This window comes from Dendrobates tinctorius, unplaced genomic scaffold (assembly GCF_039654945.1).
Source record: "Dendrobates tinctorius isolate UK_male_01 unplaced genomic scaffold, ASM3965494v1 ptg000070l, whole genome shotgun sequence".
NCBI lineage: Eukaryota > Metazoa > Chordata > Amphibia > Anura > Dendrobatidae > Dendrobates > Dendrobates tinctorius.
In genome coordinates this window covers 35,946,315-35,973,646 of record NW_027361738.1, presented here as the reverse complement: position 1 = coordinate 35,973,646, position 27,332 = coordinate 35,946,315, and the positions used below count along the sequence as shown (strand labels likewise).

At 41.5% G+C, this 27,332-nt stretch overlaps 1 protein-coding gene across 3 annotated transcripts in view; it reads right to left on the bottom strand.

Annotated features, from left to right (window-relative positions):
* Positions 1-27,332, bottom strand: part of DPP6 (dipeptidyl peptidase like 6) — a 1,805,197-nt gene that overhangs the window by 882,621 nt on the left and 895,244 nt on the right. Inside the window, exon 1 of one of the 3 annotated variants that reach the window (XM_073581571.1) lies at positions 20,170-20,571. The exons of the other annotated variants lie outside the window; for them this stretch is intronic. Coding sequence (XP_073437672.1) covers positions 20,170-20,226 — 57 coding nt within the window. The 5' untranslated portion in view covers positions 20,227-20,571. Of the gene's footprint in view, positions 1-20,169; positions 20,572-27,332 lie in introns of those variants that run through there. 3 annotated transcript variants of the gene reach the window in all.

The following is a 27,332-nucleotide window of genomic DNA, read 5'->3' as shown; positions in this document are numbered from 1 at the left end:
AGTCGTCCTGGCCCCTTTGCAGAGAAACAGCCCCAAAGCATGATGTTTCCACCACCATGCTTTACAGTAGGTATGGTGTTTGATGGATGCAACTCAGTATTCTTTTTCCTCCAAACACGACAAGTTGTGTTTCTACCAAACAGTTCCAGTTTGGTTTCATCAGACCATAGGACATTCTCCCAAAACTCCTCTGGATCATCCAAATTCTCTCTAGCAAACTTCAGACGGGCCCGGACATGTACAGGCTTAAGCAGTGGGACACGTCTGGCACTGCAGGATCTGAGTCCATGGTGGCGTAGTGTGTTACTTATGGTAGGCCTTGTTACATTGGTCCCAGCTCTCTGCAGTTCATTCACTAGGTCCCCCCGCGTGGTTCTGGGATTTTTGCTCACCGTTCTTGTGATCATTCTGACCCCACGGGGTGGGATTTTGCGTCGAGCACCAGATCGAGGGAGATTATCAGTGGTCTTGTATGTCTTCCATTTTCTAATTATTGCTCCCACAGTTGATTTCTTCACTCCAAGCTGGTTGGCTATTGCAGATTCAGTCTTCCCAGCCTGGTGCAGGGCTACAATTTTGTTTCTGGTGTCCTTTGACAGCTCTTTGGTCTTCACCATAGTGGAGTTTGGAGTCAGACTGTTTGAGGGTGTGCACAGGTGTCTTTTTATACTGATAACAAGTTTAAACAGGTGCCATTACTACAGGTAATGAGTGGAGGAAAGAGGAGACTCTTAAAGAAGAAGTTACAGGTCTGTGAGAGCCAGAAATCTTGATTGCTTGTTTCTGACCAAATACTTATTTTCCACCATAATATGCAAATAAAATGAAAAAAAAACAGACAATGTGATTTTCTGGATTTTTTTTCTCAGTTTGTCTCCCATAGTTGAGGTCTACCTATGATGTAAATTACAGACGCCTCTCATCTTTTTAAGTGGTGGAACTTGCACTATTGCTGACTGACTAAATACTTTTTTTCCCCACTGTATATATATATATATATATATATATATTGTGGTGTAGTAACCACTGTGTCCGCTAAGGGGTGCTGTGTGGAGGTCCCAAGGGAAAAGATGAATGGCAGAGTATTGAGTGGCCGTTGTGTATCTCAAAGTGGGTGGCTTTGAGATGGAGACTTGTGTATGTGTGATCAGCAATATCATTACTGAGGTGTTGTTTCAAAGTGTAAGGGAGAAGTCTCCAGGTAACTAGAGAGATGGGCGGGTTCTGGTTACCTACAAACCCACCCAGGGGTGGGTCTGAAAACGCCTGTATTAAAAGACTATGTGAGTGTGTGAAGGACCTGTGATGATGTCATAGTCATGTGACCCGGTGGGCGTGGCTATAGACCATATAATGTGGCCAGGGTAGGTAACATGTGGTGAATGCTGGGACCTGGCTGGTCCAGTGTGGAATGTCCCACTGAGATGGAGCTTCCTGCCTGACAGGACGTGTGGATGCTGTGAGCAATCGCGATGTGTGCCTGTGAGTTCCCTGGAGGGGATAAACGTGTGCGGGATGCTGAAGCTGCATGAGGAGCCCTGACGTGGGTGAGAAAATTGTGAGGCTAAGAGAGCCTGCGTACTGGACATTGATAACCAGAGTGAAGCACTATGATGGACGCTATGCAGATGTTATGAAGTTATGTTGCTTCTATGGGTTTATGCTGCTAAATAAACCGCATGGACTGGCTATATTATGATGGAAAACCCAGTGCTGGATGTGTTTTGTTCGCTGCCTAGCGAGAATCCCCTAGCTAAATGACAGCGCTACCTCACAATATATATATATAAATATATATAGTGGTAGATTTGGCACATCTTTAGATTGTTTAGTCTAGTCGATATCGACTTTTTCGGTGGACAGTCTATCGTCTATGGGTGCCCCAGGCAATTCATTATTGAGGTAGTTGAGGATCCGGCAAGTTTGATTTCTGACTGCCGATTGCTTTGTTCTCCCCGAGGTAAGCCGCAACCAGTCATGTCTGGTGATCACTTGATCATAAAAAACACACGAGTGCTCAGCTGAATGAGAACTTCTGTATATGAGAAAGCTAGCCAAAATGGCTGCCAGCTGAACTGTTGTATGGCCGACAGTCCTCTAATGTTCATGGTGGGCTTAAGGGACCCCCCCACAGGCCGCCCCGAAGCACGAGCATATCATTAACTCAAAACTGAGAATAACGATTAAACAACAACCACAAGACAGATTTCATCAACCCAGGTATCATTTTAATCAGTATAATGGCGCCAACCTGACACTGTCTGTAGGTTACGGTGCACAATCCTGCTGACAAGTTCCCTTTAAGTCAATAATGCAAAATTTGCACAGACAATACCATGATAATGATGAGAACTTGTGGCTCTGCTCCACTAACAGATACCTCAAGGTCTTTGCAAAAGGGTCAGAATATCAGGAAATTAGTCATAGTGGACCTAGGTATTGGGAGCCTGACAGTACGTCGTAGCTCTTTAACACTGAATTAATGGATGTAACAAACCTCATAAATCCACGTATCTAGCTGAGAATAAAACATTTCTAGAAAATAATTGTCAATTGCAATTAACTATGTGAATGAAATAAATGATATGATTTAAATTTTAATGTCAAAGTCACTAGGGAAATATACGGTATGTCGGAGATATCCTATTATGTGTACAGTGCTTACACCTCTCATCTCATAAGGCTTGGATGTAACGAAGTGTATCCACATGAACCTATTTATTACCGAAAATTGACATGAGTGTGTGTTTATCAACAGATCATATTAAATAAGAATAAAAAAGTTTTCCTATTTGGGTTATATGGCCACAGCCAGGACCACATCATGACCTCAGAATATAAGCGATCTCCGGCCCATTGCAATCAGATGATCATAATACAATACAGGCTCCATAATCCTAGCGGGTTTTCTTCATAAAACTTCCCTTTTAATTACTTTTTGAAAGTTTCCGAATTATTTACAAGCGTGATTGAAAGGTGAAAGAGCAAAGATATTTTACTACAGATGGCGAAATTGCAATATAAGATGGTGAATTGAACAGTTTTGACTATGCAGCACGTAGCAAATGAATTAAAAACCGCGTCCATTCTGTATTACGTCTCCATGGAAATACTGATAATGAGTAAAATAGGGTCAGCCGTACCGTCCTATGTTTACAGTCACATCTTACAAGGCAGTAAAACCTCACTCATACTGCAATCTTACAATGTTTAGCGGTTATTGTACTCATTAATGAGCTTTTACACTGCTCTAATATGCTGAACGCTGTAAAACCATTTATATAAAGTTCCATTTGCAAATCAATAAAACTCAGTGCAGAACAAAATACACGGCTGTATACGAAGTCTTGAAATAAGCTGAGGAAGAAACTCCTACAATTTTTGGAGATTCTCATTGGAGTCAGATCGTAAGGGTTGGCCATAGGTTAATTGATCAATATGAGATCTTTTGTGGTCAGACACCTGGCACCCCCGCTATTCAACTGAAATTCACTCCGCAGGGGCCGGATATAGCGATATGTGGAGAAGAACACAGCAGCCCCACACACTGCTTAGTGGCCTCTGTGGGGCACTGCACTTTACCTCCTATTCACTTTCTAGTGGCCACTAAACAATGTCCAGGGTCATTCTGTTCTGTTCTGTACATCACTTACAGATACCATCAACATGCCACTCTCTGTAAATTCCCTAATAATAAAGCATCTGTGGATGGAAAAAATACAAATCACTAAAAGATATATTCTTAGTTTGTATGCATGTCCAAACTGAAGTCTATCAACCTAATTGATCAAGACTGATGATTTGCACGCTAGCCATGATGAAGGGTCTGCTGGAGTAAGATGCACCAAATTGAAAGAGTTTTGCGCTTCTGATGAACTTGGTGCATTTTTCATCCGCTGTACACTGTAGGACTAGAGTGTATTTCGATCATAATTTATGACATTTATGCTGTGTAATTTATGATGGCCGTGCCTTCTCCTCGCTACGCTCTTCGCACTTTAGAAAGTTGTCAGAGCTCACAAGAGGTGTTGAAAAAACACCATAAGTAGCGACATTTTTGTGCAGCTCTGGCAAAATCTGCTTGATGAATAGACACCTGCATGTGTCCGTTATATGGGTTTCAACATATAGTTCCTCAACATCTAGCATTCTTCTATGTTCCAGAGACCCAAATACAAAATCAGTAACAGCATTTCCCATCTACCATAATCTATTTATAATATTAATATGTTTGTATTCCTCAGAGAAGCGATTCAGCCCCCTTGAAACCAGGACTGCTACCTCTGCACCTTCTATATCTAAGCGTCTACAGATGCATCTACCATTGACTCTAAGTTGTAGCAATGCAAATCCAACACATTAGATGACATGCTAGCAAAACCCTAAAAAGGCTGGAATTCCCATCACAATCACAGGTGCCCACATATACTGTAGATGCATATAGCATAACCTTCTCTCCACAGAGTATCAGAAAATCATATTTTCTTGCAAGATGGTCATTTCTTACCACTCATCTCGGGATATGTCAAGCCTAGAGGAAAAGTAAGGAAGGCCAAATCTGTGACGTTCAGGGCAGTGATTTGACTTATCTCACATTGTCATCTTGGGGTTTATGCTATTGTCAATTTTTAATTTTTACTTGATACTTTCCTAAAGATAGTACATGTCTCACTTGATTTCATAATTGCCTTGCCTTCTCCTTCTTATAGTCTTGACTTTGATATCTACAGTTTAGAACTTTTTCCATCCTACTTAACTCTTATAGTTCTTGACGTAAAGAGAAGCCACAGTAACATCTTCTCCTTTTACTGTTTTTATTTGAAATAATCTAGACTGTTCCTCTGCAGAACACAGTTGGATGAGGAATGAATGGAAGGGCATCACATACTATATTTTGTGTAAACATTCATACTAAACCAGATAATTACTTTTATGTTAGGAAGCAAGGCACGATATGTTTTATGAAAGCCACCCTGCTGTTTTTCACACTTTTACAAGCCAAACCTTTAATAGCTGATTAGTGTTTATTACTGAGAGATGTGACACGAACGTATCTCACAATTAGGGTACCGTTACACTTAGCGATGCACCAGCAATCCTGACCACGATATGACGTGGTCAGGATCGCTGGCGCATTGCTAAGTGGTCGCTAGTGAGCTGCCAAACAGACAGATCTCACCAGCGACAGAGCAGTGGTCGGGGGTCGCTGCTTACCTGTCAGACGAGGCGATCCTGACGTCCTCCCGCCCACTTCCACGCGCCGCTCATCGCCACAGCAAGAAGCCCAGCAGGAAGTGGCCGACGAGAAACGGCCCAGGACGTTCTCGCGCGATCAACGATAACCAGCGGGAGAGCCGGTCGGAGGTAAGTATCAGACATAGCGATATCGCTAGCAATATCGTTGCTGCGTCACAAAACCAGTGACATTATAGCAATATTGCTAGCGATATTGCTTAGTGTAAAGGGCCCTTTAGACTCGACATTGTAAACTCAAAACCAAACGTTAGCGGCAATTTTTTAAATCTCAAGAACCATTTGTGTACTATATAGACAAAACCCAAGGAAAAACAAAATGAGCATATACCATATAGCAAATAATTAAGTAAGATAATTAGTACTATTTTTATAAAAAAAATGTTAAAGCCATCCCTCTGCAATTGGGATGGTTGGGTCCACCTTGGCGCGGTGGGATGGCTTTTACACTTTTTTGATCAAAATAGTGTTAACTACGTCCCCTATGTTATTTATATGCACTATTACTATTTACTTATTTCAGGGTAAATGCTCATTTTGTTTTATTTTTCTGAGGTTTTGTCTCTGAAATGGCCACAGTGTAAATGTACTCTTGGGCATATACTGACTTATGCTCTGACTCATTTCTTTGGTTTTCTTGTCTATATGTACTGAGTATTTTTCTTTGTCCTGTAGTAGACATCTGCTTGCATGGACCTAGTAGAAACCTTACAACTAAATTTCCACAACAGGTAAACAATGCAAACAGGGCTTCTGTAATTCAACTCATGAGACTTAATAAATGGAGTTTTCTAAAAGAATCTAGCCCATAAAATAGCTGATTGGTGCAGAATAGATCCAACTGCAGAAACTCCCACCTATCAGCAGGCATCACTAGAGGAAGCAATGACTGGCCAAGTATCATACTTCTGAATGATGTATTAGATGTCTTTATAGCCATTTAAACAAATAATCAATCATGGGCAACATGGATGGATCCGGTCTATCAGAATGAGAATGACTCTCCTTTCAGGAACGGATTCTAAGTGAGCGATCTCATGTATGATATTCCATATATCCTAATATGTCCCCATTGAACATTGATGGCGAAGCTTATAACGTTGTGTAATCACTGTAAAGTGGCATAAATGACATTGCAGCCTTTTCCCGTTCCCTTGTGTAATGGTGCCTCCCATCTTCACACGATGCCGTCCTCTTCTTTTCTTCCTGTCGTGGCTCCGGCACAGGTGCACTGCTCTGCCGGGTTGAGGGCAGAGCAGAGTCCTGCAGTGCACAGGCATCGGGAGAGGTCCGGCGCCTGTGCACTTACAGTATTCTGGAAGGGAAGGGTAGAAGAGGACGGCATCATGTGAAGATGGGAGGCGCTGGACCGGACCGCTACACCCATCGGACCGGACCGCCCCCCCCCGGTGAGTATAATCTAACTCTTTTTTCTTCTCTTTCAGGTTACATTGGGGGCTTAGCTACAGCATTACAGAATAGATATACAAGCCCCTGATGTCGATGCCAGCAGCTCATAGTCCAAAAAAAGGGTGACAGATTCCCTTTAATGATCCCGACGCAATGTATGGGGCCGTGCTACTTCTAATGAGCTCCAATCAGCTGATCCCTGGATGTGATATTGATGATCTATCTAAAGACTAGGTCATCAATATTAAAGTCTCAGAAAATCCCTTTAATTATTTTCACTGACACATTATATACAGCACCATGAGTTTGTTAGGCATAGCAACGCTCAGAGAGTTGAGTTTCTCATTAGGTATACATTGACGTAAATCATCTTGATGTGCCATCCGTGGCTCTCCACGGGATTATAGGTAAACTTCATCTGTTATCATTGCTTAGTAAACTACTAGACACATGATGACGCCCCAGAGATTTACTGATGAATTCACCTCTGCTATATCTCACTATGATATAATATGTATTTTTTGTATTTTCTTCCACAAGCGCGTACAATCCCATTTCTTTATTATTTCATCTTTCTGCATGATGTCTCTGCTCAGTTTAATAGTGAATGACAAGCATCAATAGCTGTCAAATCATCACACATTGACAAGTCAAAAGGTAAAAATGGATGAAAAAGATTTTTTTTTCCACTCCGCAATAATTTTACTTAAGCTGCTTTCATACATAAGAAATACATGTAATTTGCCTCGCCTGGATTACTTCCAGATACTTTGTGGACTGAACAATGTACATCTGTACTAAAATAGATTTTCCTCTATTGAAATGACAGTGCGCTCAAGCAACGGCTATTAGGAACTGTCAATAGTTTTCACTCAGCTATCTTTCACAGTTTAAAAGACTGTTGTCCAAAAAGACGATGATTTGAGGGATTGTAGAAATTGCTCAGGAAGTTTGAAATGGAAGGCAGAGCTTTGTACGACTCGAGAGACGGAAGACAATTGCTGCTTCACAATTCTCACATCTACTTGATGCCAAGGGTGCTACCTAATAGTAACCATCCATAACGAGGTTCTCAAATGTGGAAAGTCTGGTGTTCATTTCCTTGTTAGGAAATTCTGAAGGGGTCCTCTGATAAGGAATCTCATCTCTTGGTCAAAAGTGAAGACCGGTCACAAAAGGTGTCATTTTCTTTGGAGGACTTGTTCTGTCCTACATTACAAAGACAACCCATTATTTATTGAAGCTTTGTGCTGCGCTTAATTACCGATGTGGTGGCTGCAAAGACGTTGTCTACTCCTGCTAGATTTCCTCATAGCTAAAAGCTGATCGTTTTTTGTTCCAGCAGGGGAAACACTTTGCATTTCTTAAAATTCAAGTCACCCTTGTAACAGATAGAGATAGTCAAAAACTGAGAACCCCTTAAAAAGAACAAGCAGTACCTTTCTAAATTGTATATTAATGAGTAGTGCTTCTGAGGGATTTTCCTTAGTGGGAATCTATTATATGAAAATGATCAATTGTTTAAATCAGATTTCGTGTTATATATATTTTTTTTAATTTAGCAATTTTTTTTGCATCATGATCTTTATCAGAATAACAAAATCAGTAATCTTACAATTTTCATACTGGCCACTGGGGCGTATTCAGAATTTTACTTCCTGTCCTTTCAGGAAGAATTTTCAGTAGGTTCATTATCAGCAGAGTCAGAATTACAATGACAGTTAACACCTATTTACACAGGTGATAACACAGGATCCACGAATCAAAATAGGTGGTGTCAGACCTAACCCTGCTTTTCTTCCCTTCACAATGACCTTTGAATATGTTTTGATAAAAACGATAAAGTCAAGGTCTGACCACTGTGGCTATGTACATGTGTTGTTTCCTGAAACTACAGGAAGTTATTATATAAAAAAGACCAAAGTCTTTGTGGCCAGTTTGAAAATTGTAATGATTAATTGTTATTATTTTTAATAGATTGGTATATGTAAAAAAATCATTGTGAACATAAAAAAATACTTTTAACACAAAAAATCATTTAAAAATAGGTAATTTTCAGATAATAGCTTCCTTTTAAACGGGTTGACCACTTCTTTGACACTGATGATCGGTGGGCGTTTAATTGAGTACTGGCTGCTCCCAAGTAATGTAGCTCAGCTCCTAGTCACCTTATTAATCATAATGTTTCAATTCATCTAGTGTATTACTAAGCACATTCAAAGTATGATTACCAGTGTAGTTTCTGACTTATTTCCATCTATAAGGGTTTCTTAAAGGAATTTTTCCAAGGACAAAGCTAATTTTAAAGTTGATTTTAACCCCTTTCCTACATTAGATGTACTATTCCGTCCATGTGACCTGGGACCTAAGTCCCAAGGATGGAATAGTACGTCTAGTGCGATCAGCTGCGCTCACAGGGGTCAGTTGAATATCACAGCTGACACCCGGCACTATGTGTCAGGGGTGGTCACGCTATCAAAAAGACGGATATAAATAACCATGGTACCGCTGAAAACGTTACCTTGTTCCACAAAAAACGAGCCTCCGTACAGCATCATCAGCGAAAAAATTAAAAAGTTATAGCTCGCAGAATAAAGCGATGCAAAAATAATTATTTTTATATAAAATTGTTTTCATTGCATAAAAGCGCCAAAACATAAAAAAAAGTCATAAATGAGGTATCGCTGTAACCGTACTGACCCGAAGAATAAAACTGCTTTATCAATTTTACCGCACGCAGAACGGTGTAAACGCACCCCCCAAAAGAAATTCATGAAATGCTGGTTTTTGTTCATTCTGCGTCCCAAAAATCGGAATAAAAAGCAATCAAAAAATGTCATGTGCCTGAAAATGCCAAAAATAAAAACACGCCATAAATAGTAAATCAAACCCCCCTTTATCACCCCCTTAGTTAGGGAAAAATAATAAAATAAAAAAATGTATTTATTTCCATTTTCCCATTAGGGCTAGGGTTAGGGCTAAGGTTAGGGGTGTGTTGGGGTTAGGGTTGGAGTTAGAATTGGGGGGTTTCCACTCTTTTTGGTACATCAGGGGCTTTCCAAACGCGACATGGCGTCCGATCTCAATTCCAGCCAAAAAAGTCAAATGGCGCTGCTTCCCTTCCGAGCTCTGCCATGCACCCAAATGGTCATTTACCCCCACATATGGGGTATCAGTGTACTCAGGACAAATTGTACAATCACTTTTGGGGTCCTGCTACTCTTGGGAAAATAACAATTGGGGGTGAAAAGATCATTTTTGTGGAAAAAATATGATTTTTTAATTGTACGGCTGTACGTTATAAACTTCTGTGAAGACCTTGGGGGTTCAAAGTGCTCACCACGTATCTAGATAAATTCCTCGGGGGGGGTCTAGTTTCCAAAATGAGGTCACTTGTGGGGGGTTTCCACTGTTTAAGCACATCAGGAGCTTTCCATACAAGACATGGCGTCCGATCTGAATTCCAGCCAATTTTGCAGTGAAAAAGTCAAACGGCGCTCCTTCCCTTCCGAGCTCTGCCATGCACCCAAACAGTGGTTCCCTCCACATATCAGGTATCGGCATACTCAGGACAAATTTCACAATAACTTTTCCAGTCCAATTTCTCCTGTTACCTTTGGTAAAATAAAAAAATTGAACCTGAAGTAATATTTTTTGGGAAAAAAGTTAAATGTTCATTTTTTTTAAACATTCAAAAAATTCCTGTGAAGCACGTAAAGGGTTAATAAACTTCTTGAAACTGGTTTTGAGCACCTTGAGGGGTGCAGTTTTTAGAATGGTGTCACTTTTGGGTATTTTCTATCATATAGACCCCTCAAAGTGACTTCAAATGTGATGTGTTCTGTAAAAATAAAATGGTGGTGTAAAAATGAGAAATCGCTGGTCAACTTTTAACCCTTATAACTTCCTAACAAAAAAAAATTTTGGTCCCCAAATTGTGCTGATGTAAAGTAAACATGTGGGAAATGTTACTTATTAATTTTTTTGTGTGCTGTATCTTCTGTGATTTAAGGGCATGAAAATTCATAGTTGGAAAATTGTGAAATTTTCAAAATTTTCACCAAATTTCTGTTTTTTTCACAAATAAACGCAAGTTATATGAATGAAATTTTACCACTATCATGAAGCACAATATGTCACACGAAAACATTGTCAGAATCGCCGAGATCCGTTGAAGTGTTCCTGAGTTATTACCTCATAAAGGGACAGTGGTCAGAATTGTAAAAATTGACCCGGGAGTTAACGTGCAAACCACCCTTGGTAGTAAAGGGGTTAATGATTAGATCTTGAAATAATAATAATAAGTTCCACAATTGGATGTATTTAAAAAACATGATCCTGTGCTGAAATAATCTTATAAATGTGTCCCTGCTGTGTACTGTGTAATGGTTGTGTCTCACTGTACAGGAACATGGTCTGATCATACCACAGCTCCTGGGCAGGGGAGGAAGGAAAAGAGAGAATACAGATAGTAGAGCATGGGATCACAGCTGATTCTTTTTGTGAGGTAAAGCATTTCTCTGCCTGCTTTTTAAAAAAAATGTTTTACCTCAAATAAAGAATCATTTGCAACCCCATGCTGTACTGTCTGTATACTTTGCTTCCACCCCTGCCCAGGAGCTGTGGTATGAACAGACCATGTTCCTGCACGGTCAGACACAGCCATTCCATTACACAGTACACAGCAGGGGCACATGTATAAGATTATCTCAGCACTGGAATAATAATAATAATAGTCTTTATTATCATCACTGTCCCTGATGGGGCTCACAATCTAAATTCCCTATCAGTATGTCTTTGGTACATTTTATTTAAACACATCCAATCATGGAAATTATAATTACAGTATGTGACGGTGTCTCCATGGTTTACTGTGGCCGCACAGTCTGCAAGTAACTACAGATAAAGTATATATCCACCAGATGCCATCGGAGCGGGCTAGTAATGACGCATCCCAGGTTATGGTATGTCAACGAAATAATCTAATTATCTATTAATCTATCTACATAAGGTGTCTGATCTATTGTGTTACATACCCTATAGTAAATCTATGATATCATATTTGGAGGACTTAGTAGTATACTAAAAAAAAAACATCTGGATTTTATAAAACAAAGTAGAAATATGACCTTTATGCTGAGAATTGTACATACTATTAACTGGTCTAAGTATAGAAAACTTTTTACGATGCTTTATGAGAAGTGTGCATAATTCTGGTTGGCGCCTGGTTTATTTACATCCTACATATTAAGAGTTAAGTAAAACAAAATTCCTAGGTAAGATACGCTAATTCAACTTAGTTTAGCCAGTTACCGTACTTTATGTATCACAGGAAGTTCTAGAAGCGATGTAATATATACGGTAATACTACGTCACTCTCAGCTGTGTTCCTAAGCTTACACCATGTCCTATGTACATTAGTATATATTTTGTATATTTGTTTTATTACATTATCATATAAAGGTACATATTGTTGCATCCCATTTCCAATGGGTAATACCTTTTTTTTAAATTTACAGTAAAACAATAAATTAAAAAAAGGTTAAAAATCAAGGAACAGTACTAAAACAATGAAAGCAAAACAAGATCTTATAGAAGATAAACATTTACGAAACAAACAAACTTTACTTTATCTAAACCCATGTGGAATATTATATAGTAGGGGAGCACCAGAAACTCTCAGGTAATAAAACATGTTATCAAAAGCAGGGTTCCCCAACTCCAGTCCTCAAGGCCCACCAACAGGTCATGTTTTCAGGATTTCCTTGATACTTGCTTCACCTGTGCAATACAAAGGAAATCCTGAATACATGACCTGTTAGTTGGCCTTGAGGACTGGAGTTGGGGAACCTTCATCAAAAGGATAAAGAAGAAGAAAAGAGACAATGTAATAGGGATAGCAGTCACATGTAGGCATCACCATCGGTCACAAGGATTTAAGGCAAGTTATCACTGCAGGAAAGTAAACAAAGACCACTAAAGCATCAGAGCTAGAGTGACAGGACACGTATAAGGGTCCCGTTTCACTTAGCGACGCACCAGCGATCCCGACAACAATACGACCTGGTAAGGATAGGAAATCAAGAGAAACACACCGGAGTACAAGGTCCATAATTATAAAATTTAATGAAATTTATTATAATAATTTAAAATGACAATAACAATGAGTACACAAAATACAATATAGTACAAAGATCAGGCAATCATGGCTGAGGTCAGATAATAATAGAATTAGAGCAAATTTGCATAAGGTGCAGACAACATATGGGGAATAGTAGGCTCACACCTCCTCACAATAGAGGTCATTATATATGTATACAGACAATAATCTGAGGTGTTAAAAAAGCGCTCAAGCAAAGTGCTTGCCCATAGTAAAGCTGCACAGGACCACAGACCGCCACAACCAACGCGCGTTTCGCTCACTCTTTATCAAGGTTCGTCAGTATAATGACCTCTATTGTGAGTAGGTGTGAGCCTACTATTCCCCATATGTTGTCTGCACCTTCTGCAAATTTGCTCTAATTCTATTATTATCTGACCTCAGCCACGATTGCCTGATCTTTGTACTATATTGTATTTTGTGTACTCATTGTTATTGCCATTTTAAATTGTTATAATAAATTTCATTAAATTTTATAATTATGGACCTTGTACTCCGGTGTGTTTCTCTTGGTTTTCTAATCATAGTTGGGAGTGTCCTTTAGGGAGCCATACTGATTTCCCACTATGATTGTGCCTGTGGGTGGCTTCCCTGCTTATTGGCTTTTGCTTTTTTCGGTTTGTTTTGACCTGGTAAGGATCGCTGGTGCGTCGCTAAATGGTCGCTAGTGAGCTGGCAAACAGGCAGATCTCTTCAGCGATGCAGCAACCATCCAGCGATCCTCGGCAGTCGTTGGTACCTTGTCACACAGCAGCTTTTATGAACGATTCCAGCCTGCGTCCCTGAGTTCTGCTTCGCCAACGAGGTCGCTCATCGGGTCAAACACAGCGATGCTCACTGGTCAGCGGGACACCGACGATGAAAAAGTGGCCCAGGACATTCGAGCATGATCAGCGATATCCAGTGGGCATCCAGTCGCTGCTATGTGTCACATGTAGCAAGATCGCTGGCGAGGTTGCTGTTGCATCACAAAATCTGTGACGCTTCAGCGATCTCGCTCGCAATCTCGCTATGTGAGTCGGGGGGCTTAAGACTAGTTGAGAGTGCTTTTTATTTTCGTTTATTTTTGGCTATTTTTTTAATTCGTGGGACAAACTTTTTAGGCTGTGTGCCCACGTAGTGATTTTTAAGCGTTTTTGCCGCGACTTTCAGCGCAAAAACGCTGCGAAAACGTTTAAAAATTGTGTACAGAACGCCTCCCATGCATTCCTATGGCATTCCGCACATGCTGTGCTAATGCTGCGCTTTTTTCCGCGGCAGAATCGCATCGCGGAAAAAAATCTCAGCATGGTCATTCTTTTGTGCGGAATCGCAAAGAATTGCCGCGATTCCGCACCCATAGGAATGCATGAGAATCGCTTCTCATGTGCGGTTGGTACCCACGATGTGGAGGAGAGGAGACTGTCCTCCAGGCCCTGGGTACCATACCCCTGCAAAAAAAACAATAAAAAATAAAAAATCGGGGTATATTTACCTTCCGGCGTCACGCGCTGCATTCCCGGCCTCAGTGTTCCCAGTAATGCCTTGCGGCAAGGTCCTGTGATGACATAGTCTCGCGTGACTCTAGCGGTCTCGCGAGATCGCTATAGCGACGCGAGACCAACATTATCACAGGTCTCGCAAGGCATTACTGGGAACACTGAGGTCCGGGAATGCAGCGCGGGACGCCGGAAGGTAAATATACCCCGATTTTTTTATTTTTTTAGCATTTTAACATCCTATCTTTTGCTATTGATGCCGCATAGGCGGCCTCATTAGTAAAAAGCTGCTCACACTTGTCAAACACTATGTTTGATGAGTGTGACTAACCTGTCAATCACATTCCAAGTGATGCTTCAAATCGCTTGGAAAGTGCTTGAATATCGCACGCGAAAATCGCGGCAAAATCGCGATCATAATCGCGGTAAAATCGCTGTAAAATCGCGGTGAAATCGCGCGATTTCTGGGAAGGAGTCCGGTTTAAGTGTCCGGAATAAAACGCTACGTGGGCACATAGCCTTAAAGTTTAGCTTCAAGCACCAAATTCAAAGAGGTGTGCTCCCCATATGCTTTTTCCTTGACTATTAGGACAATTCCCCACCCTGTAGTTTGCTAATATTTAAGCTACGATGACCTGCCTTAAACTACCGTATATGATAGTAAGTATTTATAGTAAGTACTGGCAGTGTTATATTAGAAATATTCACAAAATGGATAATGCCACAATTAGGGCTGATCTGAGCTAAAGCTCCATAGCCGCAATGTCCGGAAATGCTGTAACATAGCCATATCGATATCAATTAAGATAAAAGGTGGATAATGAAAAGGGTGTCATATTGTGTCTTTAGGTGCCATAATAATCTTCGCAAGGATTTAATTAATCAACTTAAAAAAGTTTATCCTATAAATATTTTAGAAAGAGGCTTTCCTGATGTATCTAAGAACTGTAACAGTTGAAAAACTTTGCCATCACATGTGAAATCGCTATTCATCTAATGTCACATCTACAGCCAGACTTGTTTAGACCTGCTCCAGCGATATCTGTCTCTTTTGCAAGGTGCCACACACAGAGTGATGGAGATGTCATGGCCAATATCTCGGGGCACAGATGTTCCCTTGTCAGAGATAGTGGTGTTACAGAAGATAGAGTCTCCAGAATCTCAGCAGGGGTAGTCAGCTTCCTTTTGTGGCCAATGTCGCAGCACCACACCCTATTTAAACTCTCAGCATTTTGCTGGAAATTACAGATGTTGTGCCTGGATAACTCCCTGGACTCTGATGTTACTACTTGTGTTAAACTGATCTTGACCCTGCTTGTAACTCTGACTAAGTCTGCCTTTGCGATCCTTGTGATCCTGACCTTAATCTGTTTTCCAAATTTTGAACGATCTCTTGGCGTCCAACCTTGGCTCTTCCCTTGACTATGGTTTTGTCTCATTATTCTGTTCTGGGTTCTGTCCCTCCAGTTACTAACCTGGCTAGTTGTACCACCAACGGCTCAGATTCTCTCCCCCGGCCAAAAGGTACGCCATTGATGTAACTCAGGGGAACCACACAGTAAATCTGTATCAATGCATAGAAGTTAAAGGGTGAATACCGACCGGCACTCCTCTGAGATCTGGAAAATGAAGTGCCTAGAGCCAAGTCTGTCTGAGGCAGTCTTTTTAAGCTGATGGCCACATCCTCAAGTTACATGTAATCAGACAATGATATTGAGACCATTCCTTATTAATGTCATAGCCATATAGAAGGCGCAGTCACCACAACGTTCCAACTCTGATTTAGGTAAAGTCAAGAAATCTCCAAAAGCTACAGCGACTTGTTAGTAATTGAGACAGCCTGTGAAATCTCTAGCCCAATATACAGAATATAAATCATGTATTCTGTATTCCTATAATGTTTTCCCATCCAAGAGTGTGATAGCATCATTATTGATGTTGGAAACAAAATATATTGGATTCAGCAGACCTGTAGCATGTTGCAGACGCCGAAGAATATTGATCATAGAGCAGCAGGTAGAGAGTACGCTAATTTGTAGTCCAGTCAATGACTACATGTATTTAAAGGGGTTCCCCGAAAAACGTGATATGGCTGTGATAAAAGAAGACAAAGCATCAGATTATGTGTGTTTATTAAGATAAGACAAGATACGCATGAAGTGTATATTGACAATGCGGATAAGAATAGTGGGGGTGGTGGGGGTGTTTCCTTACTGCTATCTTATCCATTGACGATGAAGACTTATAATTTTATTTATTTATTTGTACTTGAATCCATGTATTTTTGACTACAATCATTTTTGTCATTGGTTTTCATTGAAAATCTGTCTTTTCCAGACTTTTGGTTTGCATGTTGTTGGCTGCTTAATGAGTTAACTGAAAATCTGTCAGTGAACCTTTTCTGAAATGAAAGTTTGTAACTCTTTTATCTCTCTTTTTTTTTCAGCTCCCCTTAGCTGCTTTATAACCCCAAAGTTCAGCTCAACTTTGGTCATAAGTCAACTGAAAAGAGCTCAGGAAAAGAAAGATAAAAGAGTTACAAACTCTCTCTTCAGAAGAATCTCATTAACGGATTCTAAGCTCATTCTCCTTCCAGCAATGGACAGTGCAGCGCGAAGGCTTTTGCTGACACCCAAATGCAAAACTGAACTTTAGACCAAAATACACTCATTTAAGTAAAAAAAAAACCCTGCTCTTGGAGATGTCCACATTATTTAAAGGGTTTTTCTGCTTTCAAAAATCTCTTGTCCCTAGGTGTTTGTTGTGGTAGTCTCTGCTGCCGCTCCTGATGTTTGTTATTGTCTGTAGTGTTGACGCTACATTGACAGCGCTGCAGCCAATCAGTGAGCGTGGCAGTTCTGAATGACACGTGCTGTCTATTCAGGTAGAGGCACTGAGCTCGCTGTTTGGTTGTAGCGCTGCCAACGTGACCACAGCACTGCACATGGTAACAGACAGAGGAAGCAGCAGGCGAGGCTCCGATCTGGACTCGTGGAGGGTGGGTAATGATCAGTTTGTATTTTTAATCAAACTACACGTGGAGACAGGGTATTTGTGAAAATGGACAATGCCTTTTGATGATATGGACATCTTCAAGAATTTTTTTTCTTAACCTCATGTATTTTTAAAAATGTTGCACCATTTGCTGTCTACATCCTTTGTGCTGCACTAAGAACCAGGGAGAAAAAAGCGATCAAAAAAGTGCAGTATACTATAAAGTAAAAATGAACTTTATTAAAATATCAAATTAAAGAACGGATACATGGGGGAGACAAAGTGCACATGTGCATCAAAAAACATCCAAAGGATGCAGGAAAGCAAGCTGAATATATATAAAATAGTACCACACATAATACATAGATGGACAAAATGTAGTAGATTATGATATTTTAACTAGGCTGGGTGACTAGATATAAAGTAGCATAATTCAAAGCAACAAATAACCACACCAGGGGTCAAAGAGCCATAAAATTGTGTCTAATTCATCTTACCCAGGTAGTAGTGACCACGATGCTGCAGCGTCTGCACCCACCCCAACGCGTGTTTCGGCGTTGCCTTCGTCAGGGGGCTCCTTTGTTCTGCACTGTCTATTTCTGGCTGGAGAATGGGTTTTCTCATATTTAGGAGCGCACTAAGTCCTACTTGCCCGGTGAGGTGCGCTCCTGCTTGATAGAAATTTTTCACAAGAAGCATTTTCGTGCAGCTGGGCCGAAATGTTTATTCTCTGTTGCAAGCAGAGGCAGTTTTGCTTCTGCAGCACCGGAAAGGCTCAGTAGCACTGAATCTGGCCAGCTTCAGAGCAGCACTTACAAGCTCTATTGGAAATATCTTGTAAGCACTTTGCTCATAGCCTAGAAGAATTCTCACCACAGATCAACTGCAGCAATGGCCGGAACCATGTCGATACGGAGTAAACTATAGAATGAAACAGCGGATTGCAAAGTTGCTTGTTACAAGCAGTTAGTAATTTTCACCATTTATGAAAAATGAGAAGAACCCTTTAATGGAAAATTGACACCGACAGTAGGAAATAAAAGCATGCTTTATGCTTTGTGATATTTTGTATCCTTTAATGACCATATCAATATTTCTCCAAACCTCTCCCAAGAAGCTAAAGTCTTTCCGACATCACAATCCTATTGATCTTAAACTTGGACCTATTGTTCATAAATAAAATCAGCACAAAACTATTTTGCACAATCCCCTTCAATAAGTTCCATATTGTATTTACATCTAGTAGGCAACATGAGCGGAAGATGATTGGACGTGAGCAAGAGCGGCGAAACCTCTAATATATGGAGAGCTAGAGGATTGCTCCCTAGAACTGGACGCGGACAATAAGTGACGCGAGCAGCCGCTTCTGAACTTGGATTCCCCTTTACCGTAGTTTTCTTCGAGCAAAACTTATTTCCACAGTCATTTTCCCTTTAAGAGGAACAATTCCACATGACAAGTTAATGCGCTCAGGTACTTGAGCGCGTACATTTTCTGGCATAACCTCTGGATTATGCACAATGAATGCCATCCTAAAATAGATTTAATAGGTATGTCTACATTGTGTTTAGCAGAAGAAACACAGTGGAATACTATAACATTCACTTAAGTCGGGCTCCCAAGTGTTGCAAGAGAAAAGCTTTTTGATGTAGCTCAGTTTTTATGCCTTTTGCATAGCTGCACGTACAATTTACTAATTCATATTGTAATGCAAATTTCATATACCCACACATCGTGGTACAAGGGCCGCCTGGCATTCCAAAGAAAAGTGCCAAAGAAGTCCATTATCACAGTATTGATCTCAGCCTTTGTTAATTATACTCGGCCTTTTATTTTATTAACCACATGAAAAAATAAAAACCTCAGTGATGTCTAATGTAAGGAAACGTTGCCGAGCTCAGTTTGTCATTTGTTTCTCAGAGTTATCATAACTTTGCAGTCCTACGTAAAACCTCGAGAATGCAAACTCGGCTCCTCTACCTCCGCAACAGCCAACACTCAAGGAGAGGAATAGGAGATCCGATGCATAATACATTTTCCATCTTTTTTTCAAAATGATCCCTTCGGTGCAAACAACATGATACACTTGTCTCTCTGTAGGTCGATACATTGTATCACGTGTCAAGAAACTGGACGACAGAATAAATCCCAGACCTGAAGACTATTCTCTGACTCTCGTCTTAGATTCCTTTAACTATCGATTGCAACGGGGGCAATTATTGACCATAATGAAATAAGAGAATCTTTGGCTCTTTAGGGAAATGTTTATGTTTCTCTGGAGAAAGCAGCAAAAGGAAATTACCGACTCCCTGAACTGTAAAATCTTAGCCGCTAGGTTACATCTCATGTGTATGGCGGAGGTGAGTATATGTAGTGTCTCCAATCATCAGCTGCAACTACAAAAGTTTACCAGGCAGCACCTCTAGTAAATGGAGAGCGCCAGGTACTAACGAGGAAGGTGGCGAGCCCCAGACATCTCATCCCCCCCAGGTGCATATGTTATGCAGAGCATTGGATGAATCCCCATCTATGTTGCATTCACATTCCTCGCTGGAAACTAGTTACAAAAGCTATTCAGCAACTTCCAAAAAGCCCATCCGTGACTCCCAGCCCCCCCCCCTCCTTGAAGAATGTATATAAGGAAACACATGAAAGCTTAATTATCCTGCCAGCTATTCTGAAGCTATACATAATTGATGGTGGAAAAAAAAAAGAAAGATGCAATCTGTTAAAAATAGCAAAACTCTACGACTGCAGGCTCCGGAGCTGAGCGTAAAAGCAGTCCTGACGGTCCAGAGTGACTCAGGTGGTATCCGGTGCATGTCATTCCCAAACATTTCCCACGTAATTAAAGAAAGATCACATCGGTATTACCTGCTCTTGCTGCTGCTGCGATTTCCCTGAAGCGTTCTGTTCTTTCGCTGTGGTCATGATCACCCCACTTGTACCCAACGCGGTAGTCTATGTGATGTTACCGTCTGGTGAAAATGCCCCAAAGCCAACGAGTACGAGTTACTATTCCATCACAACAATCATCGGTCGATATCAATGCATATTAAAAAAAAGGAAAGCGAAACACCAAATAATACAAGTCAGGGGAGGTTATAAGATGCGAGACTCTTTACAATTAGCAACAGCCTCTGCATCACAGAAGCAATGATAACTGCTTGGCAACCTGCTACTGGCAGCAGCATAGCTTGGAGACAACCTAGCGATGTAGCCCCCCTCCTGCTTCCCTTTTCTCTACTCCACCTCCTCCTACTCTTTCCCTAGTCAGGCTCACAGAGCATGCACCAGCCCGCAGCCCTGCCAGCAGAAAGGTAGCAGCACAGCCTTCCCCTTGTAGGACTGTTTCACTGTCAGGGAGAGATCCAGATGTAAGGCACGGCCTCATTGGTTGCTCCGGCACACAGGACAGAGTCTAAGGCTACGACGTGCAATGGGAACATTTTTCCGTTCCATTTTAATCACCCAGAGCCCAAAACGTCAAGTCGCAAAACTGATCCGAGGATGAGATGTTCATCGAGTCATGTGCACAGTGCACGCGGTTTAATATCACAGCTCACGAGCGCCAGCTTATAGTTTGTTCCCCCTCTAGGAACATTTCTATAACAGCAGTTAATCTGTTTCTCATGTCAAAGTTTCAATTTTATTGTATCGACGTGTTTGTTACATCATATTAAGTGCTGTACGGTTCTTTTGTTTGTTTGTTGTTTGCATTTATGCAGCTTTTTATTAAATGCAAGATGTTATTTTTAATAAAGAAGGAGAGCGGAACGAGATGTTGTTTATTATTAAATGTTATGTCACTTGTTATTTATGGTTTACGTTTAGTTACTTTTTGATCAGTTTTTGTGCGGTAAGGACCCAGACATTTCAAGGGGGTTCTGTCGTTTCCGAATTGTCTGATCTGTAATTAAGACTTCATTATCTATCCTTATGTTAATGGAGAACTGGGAGCTGTGACCCTGAGGATGACCCACCGTGCCCTCATCATTAATTCATGTTAATAGTATTCAGGAATCTGAAGCCGAAAAAAATTTGATCTAAGCATTTACAAAGGAATCTCAAGTCATAAGATACGAATGCGGAGAACCCTTTCAAACTCGGGAACCAGAGACTTCAGAAACCCTTTTCATTCTAAATCCAAAGACCCCTTTACACAGTGAAATCAAAAAGCCTTTTTAAGCCCTGAAACTGGTGCGCTTCTTTAACTTTTGGCAACTGAAATTACAGAAGGTCTCATGTGTACCAGATGCAGAGAGCCCAATTCATGTCTTAAAATTTGGGAACCTCTTAAATTTCTGAAAATAAAAAATAAATTGGTCGACCCTTTTATTTTTAACACGCACCAAACACTTTCAGTTCTGAAATGCAACAAAGAAATCTACATTTTGTAAAGCCAGGAAACTCATTTTGACTGGTTTTGAAACTGGAGACTCGCTAGCAGTTCTGAAACCTGAGGAATGGGATCCCTTTAACCCCTTTCTGACATCGGGCATAATAGTACACCGATGTCGGACTCCTCCTGTTTGGTGCGGGTTCAGCTCTGAGTCTGCACCATTCCGGGCACATGACAGCTGATCTATACAGCTCACATGTGCCCGCAACAGCGGCGGCTGGAATTGTGATCCACCCGCGGCTGTTAATTAGTTAAATGCCAGTGTTAATCTCTGACAGCAGCCTTTAACTCACGCTTATCGGAAGCGCATCACTAAACCCGCCCATCGGTGACCCCGTCACATGATCGCAGGTTACGATGGGTTGGGATGACAACCAGAAGTCTTCAGCAGACATCTATGGTTGATATAGCCAGATTGCTATGAGCGCCAGCCAGTGGTCAGCGCTCATGCAAGTGAGCATTTCTGCTACATACAGGTGATCTGATCATCACTTGCATGTAGCAGAGCTGATCGGACAACTGCAGCTTCTAGTCTAGTGAAGTATGCAAAAAAAAGTTTTTAAAAATATTAAAAAATATATATATAAAAGTTCAAATCATCCCACTTTTGCCCCATTCAAAATAAAACAATAAAAAAATCAAATATACACATATTTAGTGTTGCCGCATTTAGAACGACATGATCGATATAAAAAAAGAATTAACCAGATTGCCAAATGGCGTAATGAAAAAAAGTCAAATGCCAGAATTACATTTTTTGGTCACAGCAACATTGCATTAAAATGCAATAACAGGCGACGAAAAGATTGTATCTGCACCAAAATGGAAAATGGTATCAATAAAAACATCAGCTCGACATGCAAAAAATAAGCCCTCACCCAACCCGAGATCACAAAAAATGGAGACGCTACGGGTATCAGAAAATGGCACAATTTTTTTCTTTTTTTAGCAAAGGTTAGAATATTTTTTCACCACTTAAAAAAGAACCTAGACATGTTTGGTGTCTGTGAACTTGTAATGACTTGGAGAATCATAATGGCAGGCCTGTTTTAGCATTTAGTGAACATGGTAAAAAAAAAAAAACAAGCATGAAATCAGTCTGTCGCCAAGAAATATACAATGTCAATGTGTTTCAAAGTTTTCATACTTCTTCCTCATGACAAAACCATATAACTAGAGGAAGAAGTATGAAAACTTCGAAACGCGTCGACAATTAAAAACTGCAACTATTTGCGCTTTGGTTCTCTTTATCTCCTGCAATAAGCAATGAAAATGTATGACAGTGGCCTTCAGGTGGATCCCAAGTATGCAATCAGCCTTTCCCCAAGAAACATACAATGGAAAGTGGAATGTCCAAACCTGACAATTCCTTTAAACTTCATAGCCTCCTAATATGCTAATACAATAATTATAGTGATTGGCATGAGGATTTCTTTTTCTCCCTTTGCTTTTCTTCACAGCTACACAAATCAATCTCTATGAAAAGGGGAAAGTGTTTCAGGCAACAGAAATAAACTAAAAAATTGATGTTACCTCCAGAAAAAGGTTCTGCCACTAAAGAAACAGGGATTTGCCAATTTCAGAGGAGTCCTAGTAGTGTCCACATGCTTAAGGGATCGCATCCATTTTTGTTTCTTCATGATAGTAAATGAGAGAAATGAGTAGTAAATGAGAGATTTTTCATCAAATTGATGCATTTCTCACGTGAGTCTGACTATTGTGATTTATTAATGAACACATTACAGTATGCTGCCGCCTTGACCTGCTTTTCTTATATGGATCATATCTGACAGAGGTTTATTATAGCAATTGAATGTTGATCCATACTCATTATACAGATATTAACCTTTATCAAAGCTAACCTCTGAGATTTTATGGCTGTAAAATACCTTTAATCCAGCATGTAATGATCCAGATTTTCCAGTGATACATTATTCATGAAAGCTATTATTAGATATAAGGTGGGAACATATAGAAAACTTGCTGGAGAGTCAACAACTTATCAAAGAAAGCTTAAGATATGAAGGGCGGAGGCAAAGTTTCGGAAACAGCTGTAAAAGTGCAATGACAAGCGTTCAGTTATCCGGAATTCCTAGGGAGCAACATGAAATCCATTGGGAAGCAATGTGCACTGAGGTCACAGTCTAAAGGTACTGTCACACTTAGCGATGCACCTGCGATCCCGACCAGCGATATGACGCGGTCAGGATCGCTGGTGCATCGCTAAGTGGTCACTAGTGAGCTGCCAAACAGGCAGATCTCCCCAGCGACATCGCAGGGGTCGGGGGTCGCTACTTACCTGACAGACGAGGCGATCAAGACATCCTCCCACCCGCGTCCACGCTTCGCTTGTCAGCGCCACACGAAGCCCAGCAGGAAGCTGACGACGAAAAACTGTCCAGGACGTTCTCGCGCGATCAGCGATAATCAGTGGGAGAGCCGGTCGGAGGTAAGTATCAGACATAGCGATATCGCTAGCAATATCGCTGCTACATCACAAAAAATAGTGACGCTATAGCGATATTGCTAGCGATATCGCTTAGTGTGACAGGCCCTTATAATGTGACTGTTAGGGTCTGCCGGAGAACTGTAGGCAATTGTGAGGCAAAAGTAAAGTTAGTGTTAGGCGTCAGGTTTCTGTGTCTGCTCTGCAGGAATCCAGAGCCTCACATTCTGCGGTCTCCTGCTGTCTTTCTACTGCAGAGGAGATTACTTTGCAGCAGACTGCTCCAGAGACCAAGTCCTTCTGTGCCCCTACTGGGCATGCTCATGAGACGATCTCCCATTGGAGATCGGGAGTCATGTGTCCAGGTCCTGTTCCAGATCTCATTGGTCAATCTCGGAGATCTGGAAGGTCCTGCACAGCTATAAAAAGCGCCCATGGCCGTTCCGCCATGCGCTAGTATAGACTATACTGCTATGTGTGAATGGTGACAGATGTATAATTCTGGTGACTGACTTATTATGAAACCCCTTCCCTCTGATATTACGCATATGGTTAGGGAATTAGTTCAGTAGTCTGTGCCAGTCTGTGGCAAGCCTTAGGCCACTGTGCACACCGCACCTCTGCGCTAGCATCCGACATAGCGCCTGCTTTGTAGCTGTGTCGTCCAGCAGCAGTGTCCTGCGCCGCGCTGCAGTTGCAGCCCTTCTTGGCGGTCGCAGTAGCGATGCCGCACACACGGTAGGTCTAGACGGATGCAGCCCCTCTGTCTTAGTTCCTGCTCCTGTGACCTTATACCGTGTGTGCATTTCCCTGAGGCCTGTGACTCTAACACGCTCAGCCTTTTGTATGTTTTTGTTGCGGCATCTCTGTGTGTGAACAGAGCCCGCTCTGCGCGCTTCGGGTGAAGTTGAACCCGTGTGCATTATATCGCCATATTGGTCATCTGCCATTACTCAGCAGCGGTTGTAACACCTACTGCATGGTGGACCCCGAGCGGCGAACACACTTTATTATTATTTTTATTTAGTGCGTTCCGTCGTTCCTAACAGTTAGTCACCAGTTATTTCATGTCTGAACTGACTAGCACCTTAATCAGTTCCTGTGCCGCCTTCCATAGAGGGGTATATAACCCCATAAATCCCCCTATATTGCCCCCAAAAATCTTTTGAAATTCTACCATGTTCTATATAAATCCTGCTGGTCCAGTCTCATAGGCATCCTTGCTGAGATGTCTTACCCTCCTCCCGGCTACTGATCCCTGTCCTCCTGCTCTGACGCATCCTGTGTCATCCACATAGCCAGGCGAAAATGCACGCATGCGCAGAAACATCGTTGGCTCACATCTGCACTCTTTGCTCTGCCAGAGCAGGAGGATGGCTGTTCAGAAGCTGGGAGGAGGGTTAAACTCCTGAGCAAAGAAGCCTATTGGACCGGACCAGCAGGATTTGGGGTGTATACAGGGGGAATTAGGGCATTATACACACCTTTTTGGAATTCAGCACAGGTGTTGATTCAGGTGCTGGTCTTAGTTCAGACATGAAAAAAATGGTGGTAGTTTCCCTTTTTGGGAGCTGTCAAATTGCTAAGAAATTACTTAAATGGGTTGTTCAGACCTTTTTTTGGGGGGTGGGGGGATGAGTGAGTGGAGGGGAGACGACTTCAACTTTTAAAAATATTAAAAAAATATACTCATAAAGAAGTAGTAGGAATTAAGGGGGCATTAATTCTAAAAAAAAAAAAAAAAAAAAAAAAAAAAGCTGAATAACCTTTTTAATTAAAAGGAATCTGTCAGCAGGTTTTTGCTATCTGAGCCCGCCATAAATGTAGGGGAAGAGGGCCTGATTACAGCTATGTGTCACTTCTTAAGGCCCCATCTCACAAAGCGAGATAATTAGTGAGATCACTGTTGAGTTTCCGATTTTGTGACGCAACAGCGATCTCGCCAGTGATGTCCTGGACCATTTTTTGATCGCTGGTGTCCCGCTGGCCAGCGTGCATCGCTGCGTTTGACGCCGACGAGCGACCTCTTTGGTGACTCAGAACTCATGGACGCAGGCGGGAGTCGTCAGAATAGCTGCTGTGTGACAAGGTACCAACGACCACCGAGGTCGTTATACGGATCACCGGATCGTCGCTGCGTCGTTGAGTAGATCTGTCTGTTTGACAGCTTACAAGCGACCATTTAGCGATGCACCAGTGATCCTTTCCAGGTCGTATCGTTGTCAGGATCGCTGGTGCGTTGCTTAGTGTAACGGTACCCTAAGGTTGTATTTTGCTGTTTCAATACAATCAGTCTTTTATCAGCAGGAGTCAACTGCACTTGTGTTCTCCTAGTCCATCCCTGCCCCCAGCACTGATTAGCAGCTCTCTGAAACTATACACAGTACATTGAAAGCTGTGGTGTGGACAGTGTTATACATGGCTCAGCAACTGAGCTCTGGTAGATCTTCAACAGAGAAAACTGGCTCTATTTCAACTACTGCACCCCGTATACTAAGTAGATTCAGGGTCTCTGTCTCTACTTCACGCTGCTGTCAGATTACATAGAAAAAAAACTGAATTGCTGGATTCTCCAATAACACATGATTTCTGAAAATATTTGGAAACCATAGGGAGAAGAGGTAGGAATAAAGGTCAGACTTTATTGGTCAGTATGTCTCAGTGAAGCATTATTCTCAAGATGTCAGACATTTGGGACTGGAGGTGGGAATAAATGTAAAATTCACTTGATCAGGAGCTGTGAACAGTGGGGGTGAGTAGTGGGAAGGACATGTTTAGGACCGTAGTAAACATTGTTCCGAATGTATTTTCTTATATGATATTGTTAGGAATGGCGGAACACACTAAATAAATAAATAATAAAGTGCGTTCGCCGCTCGGGGTCCACCGTGCAGGAGATGACAAAACTGCTGTTAATTAATGGCAGACGCGCTATATGGCGGTATAATGCGTTCGGGTTCAATGTCACCCGAAGTGCGCAGAGCGGACTCTGTTTAACTCACAGAGTCGCTGGCACATAAACATACACACAAAGCCAGTTAGACTTCACCGGACTCAGTGAAATTGCATGCATGGTATCTGGTCACAGGACACGGGTCCAAGACAGGGGACGGTGTCAGTCTAGACCCACCGTGCGTGCGGACGCTGGTAAGTGCTGCTACATGCAGTGCGACGGCAGAGACAGCCGCT